At 38.8% G+C, this 23460-nt stretch overlaps 1 protein-coding gene across 2 annotated transcripts in view; it reads right to left on the reverse strand.

Moving 5' to 3' along the window:
• Positions 1 to 1407: 1407 nt before the first annotated feature.
• The window catches only part of LOC118636462 (putative G antigen family E member 3), a 70242-nt gene continuing 48189 nt past the window's right edge, over positions 1408 to 23460 (reverse strand). Inside the window, exons 2-7 of one of the 2 annotated variants that reach the window (XM_036271565.1) lie at positions 19981 to 20134; positions 6404 to 6565; positions 5444 to 5535; positions 4866 to 4974; positions 3811 to 3936; positions 1408 to 1487 (exon numbers count right to left, since the gene is read on the reverse strand). In XM_036271565.1, the coding sequence (XP_036127458.1) occupies positions 1465 to 1487; positions 3811 to 3936; positions 4866 to 4974; positions 5444 to 5527 (342 nt within the window). In that variant the 5' untranslated portion in view covers positions 5528 to 5535; positions 6404 to 6565; positions 19981 to 20134 and the 3' untranslated portion in view covers positions 1408 to 1464. The remainder of the gene's footprint in view (positions 1488 to 3810; positions 3937 to 4865; positions 4975 to 5443; positions 5536 to 6403; positions 6566 to 19980; positions 20135 to 23460) is intronic. The other variant, XM_036271564.1, reaches the window with a different exon arrangement.

Genomic DNA, 23460 nt, shown 5'->3' on the forward strand with positions numbered 1-23460 from the left:
AATTTACTTCTAACTCCATGAGAAAAAAATAAGGTAATTGAAGTGCTTCTATGAAAACCGTTGATCCACCTGTTAAAATAATCAGAAACCCTGTTTCTGGAATATGCAGGGTGTATGTAAGGCCAATCATCAGGTGATATGTGATTAGTGAAAACTGAAAGTCTTTTGGTATTTCCTATATTAGTATACTATATTAGTCAATTATTTTCAACATTTCCAGATAATGAGTGGTGTCTCGGTTTAATTTACTAAAGTGGATCAGATCTGTGATTAATAATTTGCATTACTGGGATAATTTCTCTATGTAAAATACTCTTATTATGAAGTAGAGTCCGGTTGTTGTTGCAAAGTTGATTGTTAATGGCCTTGCTTGGATGAACTAGTCATGTACCAGCATTAGAGAAAAAAAAAAAATTTCCACATGGTAATAAGCAGAATATGTAAGAACTCTCCTCATACATAGTGCACATAAATGTGAGAAATCAAAGGTTATTTTCCAGGCATGTTAATTCCTGGAGTTTAATAAAAATTCCATGTACTACCATAATTTAAAAGCTTTTTGGAAAAAGTTTTGGTTTTCCGGGTATTATTTGCACATTGACTAAGTTTCAGGTTGTATTTGAATATGAAAGAGATAGTTTAATACACAAAATTGCAATAATATATTTTTCTTTAGCCAGAATAAGGGGGAAATATTAATGACAAACATTGACATGTTCCCTTTATTGAACAAAAAGGCTTGTTATAAGCCCAAATGAGTCTCTACTTATATTTAATAGAGTTAAAAAACTTATGGAGAATTCTAGTTTCTGCTTAGGATTTTAAAATCTGGAAAAAAAACATACTCCTATGCTAACAGAAAGAAAATGCCACATAATGTACAAAAATCCTAACTCTTCTTAAACCCCTCATAGAGCTTACTTTTCAAGGTGACTTATTAGCCTGAAATCTAAGGAAAGAAAGTCACCTCATGGGGAGTCAAGACAAGAATGATGGGCCAGAGCTAGGAAAAGTATAGGGCCATCAAACAAGTGGGCGAGAAGACTTCAGTTAACATTTTAACAAGCTGATAAGGGCCCAGTGTGGACTAGCATGAGATATGGAACTCTTGAGAGTGACAGTTACAAGGGGATATTGCATCTTCCTGCAGGTTCTTCTGAATATACTTTTGGTGAGTACTCATGAGAAAGATGGGGGAATAGGGAATTAATAAATATTATTTGTCAAGGTTTCAGGATAGATCATCGATATCCAAAAAATGCACCTTTATATATCAGACCAACAATATAAAATTTCAGAAAAAGACGAAATTTATGATAGCATCGAATATCTAGAAATAAGTTTAACAAAAGACAACCAAGAATTCTTTTGAGAAAGTTGTCAAACTTTATTTAGAGAATTTAAACAGTCAAATTTCCAAAATAAGGACAGCATGTATGGTGCATGGCTTCTGCTTGTCTTCATTTAAAGGTATGGTTGCCCCTCACCTATGATGTAAACATAAGAGTTGAGAACATTACTTAGCAGAGTTTTATTTACATGACATTATAGATATACAAAGGACACTACAGTATGGATTTTATTAGTGGACTAAAACTGGAATTATAAGGATGATCCTTTGGCCTACCTATACTTAAACCTCTGTAGAGACTCTGGAGGTAGACATTAAGAGATATTAACATATTTTTAAAAACATATCACTGTTTCTAGTGGTATGTGACACAAAGAGGCTTTGGAACAGATTAAAATCAAAGGAACCTATTTAAAGTGAGTTTTAAGCAGAAAGTAAAAATCCTGTAACTTTTAGTAAAAATGCAAGTAAAGCGAACACCTAGCAAACAAAATAATAATTTTAAAGTATCATTTTAGATGTTTTGACTTGAAATAATACTCTGAAAAAACAATAGGTAAAATAATATCATACTTGGAACTGCTTAGGTGAAGTAAATAAAAAAGCCAGTTTTACATTTCTTTTCTCTGTATTGTGGAAAAGTGAAAAAATGCTTCTTTGAACTAGTTCAGGTTTTATGTGTTTGTTTTATGTGTTTAATTAGCATAATAATTTGTCCTTTTTTCACTCAAACCCCTGGTTTAATTATAAATAATGCCTCTTTATGCAATTAAAAGTGCTTCAGATCGCAAAATAAATTCTATGGCCACATTAGTTTCAAACCATATTATTATAGGAGAAAACAAAATATGAAGGAAAGTACTACCATTTTTTTGAGATCTGGCAAGAAAGGGGGGGTGAGGGGGAGGGAGAGAAAGACATACACAAACAAGAGAGGGAATGATCTCACATGTAGATCATTATTTGCTTCTAAAAGATATGTGCTTTTGAGGGACAACTGGGACAAATTTTAAAAGTCCATTCATAGTATTTTTGATGTTTAGATATGCAGTTACTCCTGTGGTATGTTAAATCATTTATGTTTTCCAAGCACACTTCATCCATATTTTTAAAATGTTTGTTTAGAGTTCAAGAATGTATTCATTTTAAATATATAATATACTTAATTCATGTGAGCATCTAGTACACATGAATGTACTTTAGCCATATTCAATCAGTTTGTGAACATATTCTGAAAACAATATTTTAATGTAAATATTCTGATGGAATGGATCAGGAATGTAGAGTGAACACAAATAGGAGATAATGCAGGATAATTTCCCCCCTAAACTCAAGTGCCTCCTTTAAATTCAGTAGCTGTGTAATTAAGAATCAGCACTTTGAAAAACACAAGTGTAGGACATACTTAAGTTGATTATTCAGAAAATACATCAGTTATATAGTCTTTGAACTTCAAATCTTATCAGTTGGGTTCTCAAGTAAAAACCTGATATATATGACCTTTGAAATTATTAGAGGTAATTATATCATAATATCCATATTTTTCTTTATTGAAACAGTAGCTCAAGACTGATAGTGGAGACAGGGAATATGCTTAGCATATGTATCTTACTCATCCCCATCTTGCACATCACTGACTGTGTACTGTTCTTCACTTGATCAAATGCAGAAACTAGAAACTAGACTGTCTCTTGACATTTTATTATTCAGTCACTTGAGGCTTCATTTGGGGAAGAATTTAAAATAAAATTGTTATTTAGAATCATAAGAACTAAAAAATTGACAGATTCTAAGACAGGGTCTAGGTCTCCATATGGAAAAACAAGCATCAAGTAGAGCATTCACTTTCTTAGAAGCCATGAAACCTCAATTCAGATGTTATAATTTGACTCTGGCTAGTGTTAGATGATTTATGATAAAAACTCATGCAAAGAAGCAGATTATCTTTGTATCTTATATATTGTAGTAAATAGAACCAGAGAATGCAAAAATAAGAACTGAAATTTATTTTTAAATACCTGATTTCAACTTTATTTTTATAATAGCAAAGTAGGGTTTAGAAATAGATTTGTACAGTCATACAAATTATGTTAGAGCTGGTTTTAGAACCTACTTCCATGCATCAGCATGTTTCACACAAATTGATGTGTGTTACAAATGTACTATATACTTTTTAAAAAGCAGACCTTTGTAATAGCATCTGGAAATTATTAGCTATTCATTCAAGGACTTAAGACTAAACAATAAGAAAATGTCTTCATATTTTATAATTCATTATGGCTTTGACTCAATTTGTTTCTATCTCTCACAGTTTATAAGTCATGCATGTGGGGTTTCAAAGAATATTTATATGTAAACTCTGTTATTAAAATAGCAGTAATGATACCTCTATAATAATAAAAATACAATATTGTGGAAAACAGAAACCCCATAAGTTTCATTCTTAATGGATCACATACCTGCTTCTGGCACTGTAACAGGATCTAAATTTGACAGAATCTGCTCCATGACATCAGGACCGTCTCCACACCTATCCCAAGTCTGTTGCATAGTCAGTTCCTGGTGATCGGCCTCCAGAACAAGCCCTTACAAATAAATGGTTATCAATTTAAGCACTATATATATGTATTTTTTCATTCTGTCAGTGTTATGAAAGGAAAGCCTGTAGGCTAGTGTGGTAATAAATGTGATACATTATAAATCCAAAAGCATTATTTCAGGAGTCTGGGGTTAGAAAAAAGGAAAGCAGGGTTTTTCAAATGTCATTACCCCTTTTCTTTCCCAAGACTGCCCTCAGACAACTTAGTGGCCCTTTTTGTACTTTTATGATTATATCTGTCGTTATACTTATCACATTAAATCAGTGATTTAAGTCTCTGACTAGATTGTGAGCTCAAGGCAGAACTCATGTCTCTAACATTTAATTTTAGGAACTAAATTTTTATTTTCTTAACCATAAAATGATTTAACTACCATTTAAAAACCACTTAAATAACCACACTAAACCAGGTATCTGTGTGCCAGTACCTTGAACTAGCCAGCTTTTACCAAGTTACCACATAAAAATATCAATCCAAGTAAACAATGGCTATCAATCATTGAGCTCTTTTCCAGACTCTATCCTTATCTAAATTTTATTCCATTGAACTGAGTCTATTCCTGTGCCAGTACCAAGCTATCGTACAAAATTTTGAATATTAAGCACCTCGAACAAAATCATTCATATTTTCTTATAGCAAGAACAAACTTTGGAATGAAACATGAATTCTATCTCCATCATTCAAATGCTCTTTGGTAAGACACAATGATCAAGCTTTAGTTTTCTCATTTATGAAGTAAGTTAATTGCACTTGGCTGCAGACTCTCTTCAAATTTCCAGCCAAATTTTAGGAAATGTTTAATATCCACCTCTAATGCTTTATTTCTTCCTTTTACCAGTGTGTCATAATGCATGATGAACACGTACCACCCCCCACCCAACACACGCAGGAAGTCTTCTTCCCTTTCTTTTTACCTTGAACCTCAAGTGTTCTTGCATCTTCTGGCTCTGGTACATGTGTAATATCCTGACTCTCAGTTGGTGGCTCCTCTTGTTGAGGTTGCTCATCAATGGGCTGCTGGGCCTAGGGGTGTGTGTGTGTGCAAATAAAACATTTATTATCAATACATTTCAATAATATCAATATAAATAACACATAGATAATGTAATCATAAATAAGTCTAGTGACATTTTTCCAGTACTGTTCTATATACTTGTTCTTAACAAAGTTATTCTTCCTACAGAGAGACTACTCCAGGAAAAGTTATCAATAAGGACTTTAGAAACTATTTTAATCTACACGGGTGGATGTGAACAATCTGTTGTTATAAGCATGAGAAAGGAGTCATTGGGCAATTTCCAGAAATCATAACAACATCCATCTTTACAACATGAGAATGTAATCCTCCTGGATCAGTGTTTCCTTCATGAGATTCAATTTTTACTTCTTATCAGCATGAAAGCCTTTCATCAGTGTATCTATACTAGTTCAAAAACATTTCCCCCAAAATATATTTCTGCTGATAGAAAAGATGAAATATTGAAGCACTCACAGCTACAGGCCCAACCAACTTGGAAAACTCTTGAGAATCTCCTCCTCCTTTAGATTCGGAACTTGGTCTTGCTTGCTCACTCATATTTCACCCTGAAATATTGAGATTTAGAAAATTCACTTAAGATGATAGCTATATCTGAATATTTCCTGGACTAATGTTAACATGTAAATTTATTTTTCATTTCGAAAATACTTTCAAGGTAAGTCCCAGGCAATTGTCCATACACTTTCTGATAACACCAAACAGGCCTTTGATTATGTGAGCACCAAGCAGGCATAGGAATCACCTTAAGGCACGTGGTGAAAGACTGAGGACTTTTCTGATGAAGTTTGGTTTCACAACTGGACTCATCATGAATGCAAGAACTTGAGTAACTACTGAACTTGTCATACACCTATTTACTGGGTACCCCCCCACACACACACCGATAAAGTTTTGTGGGAAAGCACAGGCAGGCTCATTTCTTTACTTAATGTCAACGACTGTTTTCTCAAAGTCTTTGTGATACAGACGGATGTGCCCGCACCTCCCTTGGCACTCCGCTCGGTGCCCTGCACGTCCCGGGCGCAGTTCCAGTCCCACCGCACCGGCTCTAGGCCCTTCCTCCCTTTGTCGCCGGCCGCACCCCAGCCCCAGGGCCCCAAGGAGGACTCGGGATTCTCCGTCCAGTCCCGGGGGCGTTCCCGCTGCCTCCAGGACCCAGATACGGAAACGATGCCCCCAAGACTCTCTGTCTGACCCCTGCCCTCCTCAGCCCACCACCCTCCTGGTCCAGGCCCCGGCAGGGCTTCAAGGGCCATGGCGGCCTTGCCGCCTGAGAGGAAAATGGCGACGACCTCGACGACCTTCCCTCTGGGACGCCACAGAGCCCGCTCCCCGCCCCTGCTGAAGCCCTTCGGCCCTCCCCTCACACTCACTTGTACCTCAAGTCCCGGTTGGGGTGCTCTGCGGACCTACCAGTGGGGCCTCAATTAGCAAGAAAGAATCAAGGCAGGAGGAACACAGCCGCCTCTCTCTGCTCTCCTCCCGGAACGCCGACAGCAAGGCGCATGCGCAGCAACGGTCGTGAGCTGAAATGGACATGCGACAGCAAGGCGCATGCGCAGCAACGGTCATGAGCTGAAATAGACATGCGCGGCAATGTGAATGGGCGGTAATGGACATGCGCCTGTAGTGAGCACGGTCCAAAATAGGCATGCGCAGCTATGGGCATGTGCAGGTATGAGCATGCGCCCTTTCTTGGGCTCCTGAGGTGGGAGTTGAGCTTTTCCCGCTAAAGCCACAGAGCCTTGAAACCACCGGGTCTGTCATGGACAAGAAAATGGGCTTGAAGTATGTTTTTTTCTCTCCTTTCAGTTGTTCTTATGCTTCCAGAAACTTTGTGGACAGTCTAAGTTTACCCTTAAATGGAGAATGTGTCTCCATTCAAACATGGCTATGACAGAAATATATTTTAAGTGTTTTAATACCATCTTTACACATGCTTTGACGAATCACTTCCTTCTCTGCTTCTGGGTTTTGTGTCATGCATACAAGGAATTTACTCACATTCGTAGGTTAAATACATCCACCCCTGTTTTCTTAACTTTCTTCCTGTGTTACCGTGTATAATTCCCTAGAAAGGTAAATGATTTCTCTGAATATATCTGATTATTCAATGTATGGTTCAGAAACATCCTTAAATAATGGTGATAGTATTTGGACTCAGTCCTTTGTCACATGGTGAAACATGGCAACAAAAGCACGATTCACAAAAGAAAAAAATTAATAAACTCCCTGTTGAGAGGATGAAAAGACAAGCTACAGGCTGTGAAAAAACATTTGCAAAGCACATATCTGACAAAGGGCCCATATTTAAGATATATAAAGGATGCTGAAAACAGGAAAAATACAAACAAACCCATTAGAAAATGGGAAAAAGACACAAAGAAACATTTCACAGAAGCGGACATATGGATGGCTAACAAACACATGTAAATATATTCAACATCATTGCACCCTAGAGAAGTGCAAATTAAGATAGCAGTGCTGCATGGGTATGCAAGTGTTATAACAGCTAAATAAAAATTTTAAATGAAAATACGTATCACAAATATGGGATAGTATTTGGAGAAACCAAATGTCTCATACATTGATGATGGGTACATGATAAGGAAGTCACTCTGGCAATTAGTTGGGCAGTTTCTTTAGAAAACTAAACCTACACTAAACATATAACCCAGCAATTACACTCCTGGGTCTTTATTCCAGATAAATGAAAACTTATATCCACACAAAAACTTGTACACCACTGTTCATTGCAGCTTTATTTGTAATAGCTGAACTCTGGAAACCAAAATGTCCACCAACAAGAGTATGACTAAGGAAACTGTGGTACATTCATATCATGGAATACTACTCAGCAATAAAACAGAATGAACTTTTGATGCACACAATTTATATAGACCTCAGGGGGCATTATGCTGAATGGAAGAATAATCGAATCCCAAAAGGTCACATAATGCATGACTCTTTTTATTTAAAATTTTTAATATTGATATTATTGCAGATTTCCTTCATACCCCCCTTTGCCCACCTCCATCTACCCCCACCTCCTCCTCTTTTGCATTCCTTTTTATGTAACAATCTCAAAATGAAGCAATTATAAAGATGAAGAGTAGTTCAGGGATGGTACTGGGGAGGGCTTAGGGATGGTACTGGGGAGGGCTGTAGGTATGACTACAAAGAAGTGGCTTGAGGAAGACCTTTGTGGTGATGGGACAGTTTTGCCTCTTGATTGCAATGGTAGTTACACAAAGCTACACATATGACAAAATGGCATAGAACCATAAACACACTTTGTACCAATGTCAATTTTCATATTTTGATATGGTATTACAGTTATACAAGATATAACTATCTTGGGGGATATATGAACAGTAAATATCTTGGGGGAGACTGGATAAATAGTGCATGGGACCTACCTGAACTATCTTTGTAACCTCCTGTGCATCTACAATGATATTTAAAATGTAAAAAAAAAGAAAGAAAGAAAAGCAGAACTTCTCTCTCTCTCTCTCTCTCTCTCTCTCTCTCTCTCTCTCTCTCCATCAGACCTCATGCCTCTTCTGGGATTCAATCAATAAAATGTAATGAAAGTATTTTTTAAAAACAAGCCAGAAATACTACATAGATGCTTTATAATTTATTGGTGACAAGGTAAGAGAAGAAAAGCCAAAACCCAAAGAGGAAAAATGATGTCTTGCACCAAAGGAACAATATTATGGAGAGCATAGAACCATTGCTATCTAGGTGCTCTTGCCATGGAGGAACTGCTCTCGGTCTGCCCCAAAGTATTCCTAAAAGTACTAAAGGAAAGATTGCTATGTTCCTGGTGCTGGATTGACCTGCGAGCTGATAAGAGTCTTTGTCATAGGCTAGATCCTTTTACTCCTTCTATGTTCCCAAAAAGATTCCACCTAAGGGGTTGGCAATGTTGGCACTCATGACCCCATCTATTCTGATCTTCCTTTGCCGGAGGGTGAAAGTGTTAGATTTAATCTGCCTATTCTTTTAGGAACCTCTGAAACATCCTTTTGCTTTTTTGCTGCCTCTGTTTTTGTCCCTTCTCCTCTCTTTCCTTTTCCCTTTCTTGTCAAAGAGGGGGTTGGATAGTACCAGAGTTGAGCGTCAAATTATTGAGTTCCTGTGTTAGTTTATCACAGGAGGAAGAATGAGAGATTGCTTCCCTCCTAGTTGAGATCCCAGAAGTGCTGCCCTTATATTTCAGGCAGTAGCAGCATTCACATTTGAATCTGTTCTGATCTATATCATGTGAAGAAGAGGTTTTTGCTTTTCTGTCAGTTTGATAAGGTGCCACGGACTTGATATATTTCCGTCTGGTGCGTTCCACTAACTTTTTTCCCTTTTTCTTCTGAGGTACCCTTGAACTTCCCCACTGCTGCTCTTCTTCCATTCTCTCAAAACAAAGAAATATAAAAAATATATATTAGAAACTCAAAGAGTATATTTAAAACATGTCTTGTCATATATTATTCTTAGAACACCTACTAGCAAACACACATACACACATTTCAGAGAGTCCCTGCAAATTACAGCAACTGAAATCTATATTTCAAATTTATCTCTTTGGCCATTTCTTTTGATGACCATCAAATACCAACGTAAGAAAAAAATTTAGTCTGATAATTTGGAATATTGGCTCTAAACCAATTTCCTCCCTACTGGATTACACATGCCACAAGAAACCCCAGGATTACAGTTCAAGTGGAGAGTGCAGATCACACTTTCTTTCTCTTTCTCCACTCCCCCCATCCCATTTAAATGATTATTTGGTTCTTATCCCCCCCTTTATTCTGTTAGTTTAGTGAATTGCATTGATTATTTTTTTGTGATAAGGACACCTAATATAAGACATACCCTCTTAGCAAAATTTAAAAGTATACAGTATTGTTATCTGTAGACACCGTTTTTTTGTTTGTTTGTTTGTTTTGTTTGTTTGTTTGTTTGTTTTATCCTCACCCGAGGACACTTTTTCATTCTTTGTTCAGACAGAGCAGAAGGAGAGAGAGAGAGAGAAACATCGATGTGAAAGGGACACATCGAGTGCCTGCCACCCGCACGACCAACCAGGGCCGGGGACAAACTGCAACCGAGGTACATGCCCTTAGCGGGAACCGAACCCGGGTCTCTCTGGACCGCAGGCAGACGCTCCAACCGCCGAGCCAAACCGGCCAGGGCTAGACACCGTTTTTAATATACAGATAACTGATATCTTTTGAAGCACCAGTTCACAAAAAGCCTGCTCTTTAACTTAAAAAACAAACAAACAAACAAAAAACAAAAAAAACAAAAACAAATTAATTCTCTTTCCACCAACTTTGTGTAATGTAATATGAGGCAGCCCTATCTCAACAGAGACCTTGAGATTCTCCAGCTCTATGAATAAATTTACTCCTGATCCTCGGAAGTAAGGTGTTAAGGACAATGACATATTTACACTGCCTCTTGTTCGGGCAGGAAGAACAGAAACAATAAAAGTGAGTGCTGTTAACTTCTCATAACCCCTCCTTTCCTCAGCTACAGTCACTCTCACTCCAGATGGAATAAAACTCCCAAGATTCCTAGAAAAAAATATGTCCTTAATTTGTCCACTACCTTGGGTTTCCTGCACCAACTCACATCCCTTTTTTAAGACAAGTAAAAACTTTAGAGGAGAGAAAGGAACCTAAAGAGAAAGTTATTGGCCACAGATCCAGTTTGGTACGTGATTTCCCATGTTTTACTCTTCCAACCTTTGACAATATTTCTCTCTAATCCAATCCTAAACATATTTACTGAGTGCCTGTTGCATGACCTCCCTTGTACCAGGTGATATAGAGATATGTAACAGATTGAGGAAGCTGAGGCTTAATAGCAGAATTACTTAAGTATCAGGGCCAGCACTGGAATTCACATGTATTCTATATTATGCTAAAGCTGATGTCAATGAAAATTGGGAATGTCAGAGTAAAATTGGGCTGAGAATGGAGAGAAAGTGATGGTCACGTCATGGGGGAGGGGGCATTGAATTTCATGGTAAGAGCAGCAACAAAGGCACAGACCATCTTACATAGTCTGAAACATTCTCCATCCAGCAAGTAGTTGCAATTGCAATGGCTCTGGGGGTAGAACTGAGCATGAGCTCAACTGATCCATACAATATAAGGAGTTATATATTTATAATTCCTAGATATGGACACGTGATGGTGGGAGCTCAGCATCTAGGTGAAGGGGTTAATGCATGGAAGAGCAAGTGAGAACACTGTAACAGAGAAAGAAGAAGCTGTCGGCAAGACTCTCTATCTCTTAGAACCTGATTGCTCTCTGTAAATTAAGGATAATGACCCACCATTCCCAGGTATGTTGTTTATGAGTAATTAGCACAGAGCCTGTCCATTGTAAGCTTCTTATTTGTAATTGGTTTTTTTTTTTCTTTTAAAGCTATTGTATGTATGTGTCAATTTTTTTTATTCATTCATCTGTTGATGGACACTTAGGTTATTACCTGCACCTGTTTTAAAGTTATGCTTTAGATTTTGCACAAATGACAACTCCTTAATATCACATATCCAGTCAATATTCAAATTACCCTGATTCTTGCACATTTTAACAGTTTCTTTCCAGAATAAAATTTGTTTTATTTTTATTTCCAGCCCACCATTATAGAGGTCTTAGAAATATTAACAGTTTTGCTTCTAAAGATGCTAAGGAAATAACTGAGGAAGCTTAAAGTGATTTATGATCAAATATATTTACCCTAGCTTTTTTTAAATAGTGGAAAATGGGAAACAAAGGTCATGAGTAAGGTTTTCGTTGGATAAATTAGGCTTCATATTTGCAATGCAATGCTATGGATTTACACTCTGAGTGTGTTTTCAAACTATCAGGACAAAGCTAATAAGTGACATCTGGCTCCTATAGAAAAGGGTTTTTAACAACCATCTGTGTTATCTTTGACTCCTAGGACATCACACATGCTGTTTCATCCTTCTTGAAACGTCCCCATTACTACTACCTCCCCACATATACATCCGACATAACCCTAGTCATGCTTCAGGTCTCAAGTCACATGACACTTCTTATGGTCAGCTTTCCATGATCCTGTTGTCATTCCCTATATCATAGGGAGTATTTACCATTTGGATGTAATTGCTTGAATAGTTAACTGTCTTCCCCGCTAGGTTACTATTCCCTATGCCTAGCACAGTGTTGTTTGAATGTCTTGACACAGACTTCAGGCACACTCCCACCTCACTTGTTTGTGCTGCCCATTCCCACTAGTCCCCCAGATACCTCTGTGCCTTGACTCTTCGCCATCTTTAAGATCTGCTCAAATGTCACTTTCTCAATGAGGCATTTAAAACTGTATACAAACCAATCAGCACTGCCAACCCAACTTTCTTGTTATATTCTTCCAATAGCACATATTGCCTTCTATTGCATTATTTATTGATTTATTTACATTCATTGTTTATTGCTCTCTCCATGGCTAGAATATAAACACAACAAGGGTGGGCACTTTAATCCGCTTAGTTCACTGGTGCACCCCCAGTTTCTAGAACACTGCCCAGAACACAGGTGATCTCAATAAATATCTGTGGCTGGAATGAATGAAATGCCTGGTGCAGAGTAGGTGCTCAGTGAAAGAAAGCCTTTATTATCATTGTTTTCCTGGTTGAATGATGCTGATGGGGAGATAAGTTAATGAGAACACGGTGCAAATTGCTGAATACAGAAGAAGACAATTGCCATCCACCTAATTGCACTGACCCAAGTCCTGGCAGTTGTTCTTGACTGAGTAAATGCTTCTCACTCCCCCAGAGGAGGGGGTCACCCTTATTAGTCAGATCATCCATCTTCAGCAATGAAGAGGGGCACTGAAGCAGGAAGCAGGAGCTGGATTCCTTTGTAGCTTCCTCTGTGACACCTCATCAAACCTCATGTTTACTTTATAAGTGCTTCAAATTCCCAGTTACCTCTTATATAATTGTAAATGTTTACAACAGACATATTAGCCCAAGAAATATGAATGTTTTTGTTGCAATCTAATCCTTTCCTTCTGTTAAAGAACAATCAATAATAATGACAAGGTGAGTGCTGTGTCTCCAGCCTGTGAATATGGTCCGAAGAGTTATAAGCCCCTTTCATCTGTCTAGGTACCGGAGCTTAGGATCAAAGCTGCTCCCATACTCTCTGGAGAGGGCAGACCTGTCAGGATAAGTTCTTACCTTATGAACTGAGGCAGAAACAGAAAAGAAAGAAACACTTTGTATTGTAAAAGCAGAAGTCCTGACACCATTGAACCTAACATCTCTCTAATTGTTTTCTTAACACCTAGTGCCATCTACAGAATTTTGGCAAACAGCAACCTGCTTAATCCAATCCTTTCATTTTAAAGACCAGGAAACAGAAAACAAAGAGAGGCAATAGGGCTTGCCCTAAGTCACACAAATAATGTACCTGCATGTGCATATAGTCATTAATATTCACATGGTGACCCAAGAGAGATTAAAAAAAAAATTAATCTAAATGTTAAAATAGCAAATTCTCCCTGGGTAAAGAAAAAAGCTTCTATTAAACAGCTTCACTAAATTAAAAAGTGCACTCTAGTAGGTCTGCTTTCCCCCTGCATCAGGCCAGCAAACAAGGACACTGTATCCTGCTGTGCACAGCATTGAAATGTTAGATAACTGCTGACTCCAGTAATTCATCATTGAATTGAAGGCATTACATATGGGAAGAGCAAAAATCTAATTCCAGCATCTTTCAACAAGAATTGGTCTCAGAGTTCATTATACAAAGTAATTTTTATTAACATGATAATAACAAAAAAGGAGTAATGACAGTGATTTTATTTTCAATCACTATGTTTTGAAAATGTCAGTGTTATAATAATCACTATTAACCCCTTTGTACAGAGGATGAAAACAAAACTCGGCAAACCATGATGACAGGACTAAGGTTTCTGAGCTAGTGAGTGACAGAACATTGACTTAAATCATGGTAAGCCTGGCTTTAAAGCCTGTGAACTTTCCATCTCATGTTTCAAGTAGTAATATCCACATTTCTGAGAAAAACTGTATCACAGTGGAATGATAGCTACTGGGGTGGGGTTAATAGGCAAATATGGATGTTTGGCCAGTTTCCTGTTAATCAAGCTGTATGAAAAATTAACAGTAATTACACATACATTTTACCAGAAGGAACATGAAGGAGGCTAATTTTAAATTTAAGGTCTAATTCTGGCTCAGAAAAAGATACTTGAAAGTAGACTCTGCTTGCCCTGGCCATTGTGGCTCAGTTGTTAGAGTGTTGGCCCTCACACCAAAGGTCTCAGGTTTGATTTCTGGTCAAGGGCACATACCTGGGTTGCAGATTTGATCCCTGGCACTACTGGGGCCTACGCTGGTGTGCTATGTGGGAGGTAATCAATCAATGTGTCACTCTCATATTGATCTCTCTCTCTCTTCCTCCCTCCCTGCCTTCCATTCCCTTGAAAAATCAATGGAAATAATATCCTCAGGTGAGGATTAACAAACAATCAAAAAAGTAGACTCTGCTTGTTATACTTGATACCTTTGTCTGCTATAATGCACGTTTGTAGAATGTTTTATTTTTTAAAATTTATTTTTATCCTCACCTGAGGACATTTTTTTGCATTTATCTTGAGAGAGAGAGGAGGGTGGGAGAGAGAGAGAGAGAAACATCGACATGTGAGAAACACATTGAGTGACTGCCACCCACACAACCCCAATCAGGGCCAGGGACAAACTGCAACCGAGGTATGAGCCCTTAGCGGGAACCGAACCCAGGCCTCTCTGGTCTTCGGGCCGACGCTCCAACCACTGAGCCAAACTGGCCAAGGCTAGAATGGTTTATTTTGGTTGAGCAATTTTTAAAGTTGATATGAAAATAGACTATTTGGAATGTCACAAAATGTCTAAAAGATTGTATGTGCTTATGAAATAGAATATTTGAAGAGTCATTAAACTATAAAAAGAGAAAAAGAAATGGCCCCTAGGTAAGCATATATTTTCTATCTTTTTTCTGTCTTTATGTGTGGCTATGGATATATGTATAATTTACACTATTGAGGTAATGTTCTCTATACAGTTTATATCCACCACATTTGTATAATTATTTACTATTCTAACTATAAATATAATTATTTAGAACATAAAATAAACAACAACAAAAAAACAGACAAAACAAGGATTTTTGGAAGACAGTATAAATAATGGGGTGAAACCCGATCAAATATACAAACATACCATGAAAACTACTAGAAATAAACAATGTGCTAATGGCTGACAAATACCACCATTAATTTTAATCTATATGATTGTTTACCTAAGAAAGGCAAAATAATATGTGGGAAGATCTCTTCAAATAACATATTGAGGAACCTTAATGAAAAACCTGAAAAAACTTAGAAAAAAAAAGATAAAATTCTTTTGAGTACTCTATTAGAAGATGTTAATAAATGGAGAGAATTTGAGTCTGGTTAGACGTTAGAGGATGATGAACAAATGGCTGTGGGTGAGGAAAAAAACATTTTCATAAAAAAACTACATATAAGGCTTGCAACAAACAAACAAAAACATGGAAGAAAACATAGGCACCAAAATTATGGACCTTGGTCTTAGAGAGGATTTTATGAATTTGACCTCAAAGGCAAGAAAAGTAAAAGCAAAAATAAATGAATGGGACTACATCAAACTAAAAAGCTTCTGAACAAAATAAATCACCAACAAAACTAAAAGGCAACCAACCGAATGGGAGAAGATATTTGCAAACAACAGTTCCAACAAGGGGGTGAAATACAAAATATAGAAAGAACTCATACATCTCAACACCAAACAAATAGTCCAATAAAAAAATGGGCAGAGGACCTGAGCAGGCACTTCTCCAAAGAGGACAAACAGATGCCCAATAGACAAGAGAAGCTGCTCAACTTTACTAACTATTGAAGAAATGCAAATTAAAACCACAATAACATATTACTTCACACCTGGTTGTTATAACCTGAATAGTTATTATCTTTAAAAAATTTTTTTTCTTTATTGATTTGTTAGAGAGAGAGGAAGAGAGAGGATAGAAACATTGATGAAAGAGAACATTGATTGGCTGCCTCCTACATGCCCCCCACTAGGGATTTGGCCCACAACCTGGGTATGTGCCCTGACCAGGAATTGAACTGGTGACCTCTTGGTGCATAGGTCGATGCCCAACCACTGAGCCACACTAGGTGGGTTAGAATGGTTATTATCAACAAGACAAGTAACAAGTGGAGAGATTGTGGAGAAAAAGGAACCCTCATTCATTGCTGGAGGGAATGTATATTGGTATAGCCTTAGTGGAAAACAGTATGGAGGTGCCTCTAAAAATTAAGAATAGAGTTACCATATGACTCAACAACTATACAGGTTTCATATATACAAATCTACAACACTTCATCTGTATATTGTATTGTGTGTTTACCATCCAAAGTCAAATCTCCTCCCTTCACCACATATTTTATCCTTTACTATCCCCATCCCCCTTTCCCTCTGGTAATCAACATATAATTTGAAAGATTTGAAGACATTTATTCGCAAAGATATATGTACCCCTATGTTCATTGCAGCATTATTCACGATGGACAAGACATGGAAACAACTGAAGTGTCCATCATTAGATGATTGGATAAAGAAGATGCGGTATATATATACCAGCTATAAGAAAAGATGAAATACTGCCATTTGCGACAACATGAATGGATCTTGAAAACATCATGCTAAGCTAAATAAGTCAGATTGAAAATGTCAAGAATCATATAATTTCACTTATATGTGGGATATAAAACTTACAGCAACAAACAAGACAAACAAACAAAAAACTCATAGACACATAATAGTACGGTGGTTACCAGAGAGAAATAGGGGGTGGGGGTTGTAAAGGGTAAAGGGGGTCAGATATATGGTGATGGAAAGAGACTTGACTTTGGATGGTGAACACACAATAAATATACAGATGATGTATTGTAGAATTATATACCTGAAACCTGCACAATTTTATTAACCAATGTCACCCTAATAAATTCAATTAAACAAAAAGAAATTTTCTGGTAAGAATAATGAACCACATTTGCTTTTGTTTGTTTTTTTAAGAAGAATAATACGACTTTCAAGCGCATAGGTTTCTACAGTCTGGATGTTAGGCATATGTTTAAGTTAGACATAAATATATTGAATAACAATTTTTCATGAGCCATTTGAACATCAGCCACCTTCCTTCCAGTTTCATAAAAAGAAAGAAAGAGGAAAAACTGGTAGTTTCATAGTAGAAATATTGCTCAAAGAGTTTGACATTTAACACTCCCTAGGATCAAAAGGAAAGCAAGAGCCCTGGCCGGTTTGGCTCAGTGGTTAGAGTGTCGGCCTATGGTCCAGAGAGACCTGAGTTGGTTCCTGCTAAGGGCATGGACCTGGGTTGCAGTTTGTCCCCGGCCCTGGTTGGGTTGTGCAGGTGGCAGCCACTCTGTGTGTCTCTTTCACGTAGATGTTTCTCTCTTTCTCTCTTTTCCTCTCTCTCCCTCCCACTCTATCTGAACAAAAAATGGAAAAATGTCCTTGGGTGAGGATTAAAAAAAGGAAAGCAAGATATTAAAGCATCTAACATAAGTGTTCAGTCCTCGGTAAAGCTGTGTGTCTCATTTACTTGCTACAATATCTCAGAGAAGGGGGGTGAGACTTGATTCAGCTCCTGCCAGCAAACTTGTAACACCTACTATGTGAAAGACACTGTGCTGGGGGCTTAGGGGACACAAAGATGGCCCAGACAGACATACCCAAGAGCTAATTCTCACAGTTATATGACTAAGAATGAAACTTAAAGGAGACATAACCTAGCACAATTGAGGAAGAACATGCAGCATTCAAGCAGCTACTGAAAGAAGAATTGGGCTAGACAGCCAACCAAATAAATAACGACCTCTGACGCACTGGCCAGAATGCAAGTGGAGCATGGATTGAGGAGGAGTTCAGGGTGCTAGCATGGAAAGGTAAGTTTGAGATCCACCATCCAGTGGACAATTTGAGGGTCATTACCCAACATGCACAGTCTTTCTACCCACACCATGACCAGGTCAATTCCTAAGAAAAAACTAAAATCACCTCTTCCTGCAGCACATTTTCTCCTTGTCTCCATCCATTATTCCTGAACTCCTGACTTTCTCTCTTCTGTGTCCTCTGAAATCTGCATCTCAAAATGGAGCTTCTACATGCCCTTTCATTTAAATGTGATAATTTTCTGTTCCTTGATGGAAGCTTTGCACCCTCAAATACAGGGACTGCATTGAATTCTGCCTCTTCAAATATCTGGCAAAATAGAACTGAGTATCTCTTGATGGGACATTTTACTTAAACATTTTTGAGGTGATATAAAGTTTCTTTTCATCTCTTTCTAATTGCCTATACCCTGAGAAGTACAGATAAACAAATCCACTAACAATTGCTTGAAAACAAACAACCAACCAACCTTCTCCAACATAGGATTTGGTACGTATAGGCAAGTAGTATCCGAAATGTGAGAAGAAATTAGTGATTGATAATATGACCAAGTTTCTCATCACTGTATAGTTCCATTACTGGTATGTGCTTCACTCTAAAAACCTGTCACCCAAAATACACTCACTTTCTAAATATAATATATACACTGCTGCTTTTTCACTTATTTTAATAAAACTGTCTAAATGAGTCCATAGTAATACAGAAAACAGAGAATAATAACATTGGATATAATCATAAGTCACATGCCATCTGCCTCTCTCTCTCTCTCTCTCTCTCTCTCTCTCTCTCTCTCTCACACACACACACACACACACACACTGAGGAAAAGAAGATGTTCTTGTTCTGATGCTACCAATACCAGAGACATGAATTTTAAAACAGTATTTCAGTTATTGGGAGGGGCAGGATGATGGCAGAGTAATATGGGGAGAATGGAGCCAAGGAAAACTATTTCTAAACAATAGTTGGCATAAAACATCACTGTAGAATTAATAGCACATCTAATGGTTTTAACTATTTTGCATTCTTTATGAATTTTTTCTGACCCACTGGAATGTGACCAATAAAAGATCAGTTAAGTGTTTTTAAATAATTTGTGTGTGTTAATTTTCTGCCCCTAAACTGAATGTTTACACCCCAAAGACAGGCATTATTTTGCCTTCTGGTTCTGGCTTTGCCCTGACAAGTATCTGGTAGAATAGGTACAAAGCATTGTAGTTCAAAAAAGAGGTGAAAGATGGTTGATTGGCTGACAAGGTGTGACTTATAGAATGACACAGTAGATCTCTATAGAGCTGCATGATATTTGAAGAAATATCTATACAGTCCAGAACCTAAGTTTCAATTCCCCCACATTGCTATCTTGAAACCTTTCTGCAAAGTGAGCATAATTATATGCTCACTGTGTTATATTGACAGTTATATGAGATAAAAAATATAAATCTTGGTGATCACAGGTATTTGATGTCCAATCCTTAGAGAGGCAAGGTATGAAAGCCATCAGGAAGGCCAGCTCTGGGGTCACACAACCTAGTTTTCTATCATAGCTCTCCCATTCACAGACTGTGTGTTTTGGTTTGGTTTTGTAGCCCCGCTGGACCTCATAATTCATTTGTTAATTGGGAATAATGATTACACACACCTTATAGAGTTATCAGGGATGACTAAGGGAAGTAAAATATGTGAAATACTTTGCAACATGCCTGCACACAGGACACAATCAGTATACCTCAGCTTACGGCAATTTATTATCATCAATAACATCTTACCACAACATGCATACAGCCTGAGACCTCTGCTCAAATTTAGGCCTGTCTGTCTGAGTACAAATATCATTACATCTTCCCCTCTCTTCCTGAGATAGGGGAAGGACCATGCTAAGTCATTTTAATTCCTAAGCTCCCTATTGAGCCCAAGGGAGGAACTGAGTTTACATGAACTTACATGTTCAGAAGTCCCTTCCAGGCAGACAAGAAGTTGATGTTTTTTCTGCAACACAGCTTTCGATGTGTCATCAAAAACAGATTTTGTCAGTGTAGTACTTATTTTCTTATTGGGAGACTGTTGTGGTAACTGGTTTGGTGATTATCAGAGGGCTCTACAGGGAAAACAGATCAAATTATTTACACATCATAAAAATCAAAACACATGTCTTAACCTTGACACCATTTTGAAATAGCATAGCGGTGATCTGGGCCTTATGCTAGAGGCATGAGAGACCTGTTCATATTCGCCAAGAGAGGGCACTAGAGACCAAAGAATGGATCATGGAACACCAAAGCAAAGGACAACACCACTAAGGTAAAGGTGCTCACATATGCACGCAGGAGCCTCTGCTTCCAACTGCTTCCCACAGCAGGGAGTGGAGCCACATTGCCTGGCTGCCCTGAGTGCTGTTCTTACTTCAGTACCCCAGCCACTGACCTGACTGAGCCTCTGTTTAGAGCTCCCACTTGAGGGACTTTGTACTTTTGCAGCACTCCTCTCCTATACCTGTTTATAGTGTTTGCTTGGGATTTTCTCAATCAGTCTAATTCTTTCTGCTTACTGCATTTCAGAGATTTCCTGTAATTTTTCAGGCACAGAGCAGTTCCCTCTTTCTTACTTTCAAGTGCAATTTTGAATCAAAGATAAATCTCTATTCTGGCATGATCTGAGACTTATGTCTGGAGCAAAAGGGTAGAGCATCCTCTCAGGCTGCTATCTGGATGCCATATCTAAGTGGAATGGAAACAGGAAATACCTGAAAACCATTGCTTGCGTGGATATTTTACACTTAAGTATTGCTGGTATCTCCGATGATTACCAGGGGAAAGACCCAAATGACAAATTGGATGTTAAGACCTCTAGAGAGGAAGATGGCAGCGGGCAGGACCAGAGGGAGAGTGAGTGTGTGAGAGAGTGTGAGTGGATGCGAAGGTGGACAACCAAACCCGAGCAGTGCAGAGACGCAGAGCAGAAGGTTCCTGTGCTATGGACGGGAGCAGCCGGCTACCATGGTAAGTGGCCCTTCAGGGCACTTCTCGTCACACCATTTTGGAAGATCCTGGGTCTTCCCTGGGAGGAGGCAGTGGGAGCGGCTAGGGCCCAGCAACCTGAGCCCACCAGCGCACCTGGCACCATCGGACCAGTGGGCACTCTGTGTCAACACTGACCAGTGCACAGTAGTGGAGCTTCCAAGGTGCTGGTCTCGAAAGCCACAGACAGCCTGGAGCCCAGCACCATCCCCCATAGTATCAGCCCTATCAGAGTGGAGATATACCCCCAGCAACAGAGACTGGGGAGTAGACATCCATCCCCTGGCAACAGAGGCACAGACCACCAGCTGAGACCCATCCCCAAAACCGACAGCCAAAGCTGAGCAGGAGTTGAGACCCACGGGGCAGCAGCACTCCCCAGACCCAAGTGGCGGGACCTGGGGCTCCACAGAGGCCTGTGCAGTCCAGTAGCTCATAAAAGCAGTGGGAAGTCTGAGCCCTAAAGAGACTGGTGCAATCCAGCTGCTCACCCACGGGACCTGCAGGGTGCTGGAGCACCAGGAAGGCCCGTGCCACCCAGCTGTGCACAAGATACACATAGAGGATGTGAAAAACGAAGGTGGAATGAATAGAAGCTACATAGAGGATCTCCCAGGACCAAACAGGAATTACAACTAAAATAAAGACAAATCATCGGAAATAAGCAACAGAAAAGAAGCAGGACAGGACCATATAACCAGGGACATGGGTAGGATCTGCGGAGGCACGAGAGGGTGGCGGGCTGGGAGACCATGGACAGCAGCAGTCTTAGCTGTGAGCAGCGCCCTTGGGGAATAAAGATCAAGTCCGCTCCTCAGTGCAGAGAGCCAGGACAGAGCTATAAAATAGCCACAACCACTCACCTGGGGGTTATGACAGAAGGAGGGCAGACTGAGCTGGAACTCTGTCGGGACGCCTGGGATTTGGAGGGCACTCAGAGTTTTGGCTGAGTTGTTGCCACAAAGGACGGTGGTCAGTGTGCTCCTTCCCCAAGCTGTGGGGAAAAGCAGCAGCCCACCCCCACCAGAGATTCAACCGTTTGCAGGTAAGGCAAAGAAATGCAAATTGAGGCTCATTAATAACCAGCATCTATCCCACACTCTGGAAATCCTCTTATGCATAACACCAGGGCTACATTCCAAGGCACTGAGTAACTAAGACTACTAGCCACCAAGAAAAACCTAGAGGATAACTGAACCTTTCCTGGGCTTGCAAATCTATCCAGGAAAGTAAGATTTGACAGTGGTATTTAATGTGGACCCACCCAGGCTCATCCAAACCCAGCAGAGGGAGCCACAAACAGCAGAACACCAACACCACAGGGAAAATTTGGCAGGCTCCAAAACCCACTGAGATAGCCAAAATGGTGAAACAAAGAAACAAATCCCAAATAAAAGAACAAGAGAATTCTATCGAAGATGAGATCAATGAAATGAAGCTAAGCAAATTATCAGAGATAGAGTTCAGAGCCATGATCTTGAGGAAGCTCAACAGCATGAGTAAGGACATCAATACCATGAGTAAAGATATAGAAACATTGAAAACCAACCAAGTGGAAATGAAGAATGACATAGCAGAAATTAAGAACACATTGGAAGGACTAACCAGCAGAGTAGAGGAAGCTGAGGACCAAATCAGTGAATTAGAAGACAGGGTAGAAAAAAATCAACCAATCAAAAAACCAAAAGGAAAAAACAATTAAAAAACAGGAAGATAGCTTATGAGAACTCTGAAACAACTGGAAACGTAATAACATTCGCATCATAGCAGTCCCTGAAGAGGGAGAAAATGGGCAAAGGTTAGAGAATATATTTGAAGAAATAATGACAGAAAACTTTCCTAACTTGTTGAAAGAAGAAGGCATTAAACTTTAAGAAGCACAGAGAGCCCCAAATAAGAAGAACCCAAACAGGCTCACAACAAGACACATAGTAATTAAAAGGCCAAAAATTAAAGACAAAAAGAGACTCCTAAAAGCAGCAAGAGATAAGCAACAGGTTACCTATAAAGGAAATCCCATAAGGCTCTCAGCTGGCTTCTCAATAAAAACACTACAGGCCAGAAGGGAATATCATGAAGTAATCAAGGTCATGAAAAACAAGGATCTGAATCGAAGACTACTCTACCCAGCAAGGCTATCATTCAAAATAGAAGGTTAATACAGAGTTTTTCAGACCAAAAAAAAAAGGCTAAGGGAATACATTAGAACCAAACAAGCACTGCAATAAATGTTAAAAGGACTGCCGTAATAAGTAGAGGAAATAGGAAGAAAAATAGAACCACACAAAACAAAAATGGCAATAAATATGTACATATCAATTATCACCTTAAATGTGAATGGTTTGAATGCTTTGATAAAAAAGACACAGAGTAGCTGACTGGAAAAGAAAGCATGACTCACATATAT

This window comes from Molossus molossus, unplaced genomic scaffold, assembly GCF_014108415.1.
Source record: "Molossus molossus isolate mMolMol1 unplaced genomic scaffold, mMolMol1.p scaffold_m16_p_2, whole genome shotgun sequence".
Classification (NCBI taxonomy): domain Eukaryota; kingdom Metazoa; phylum Chordata; class Mammalia; order Chiroptera; family Molossidae; genus Molossus; species Molossus molossus.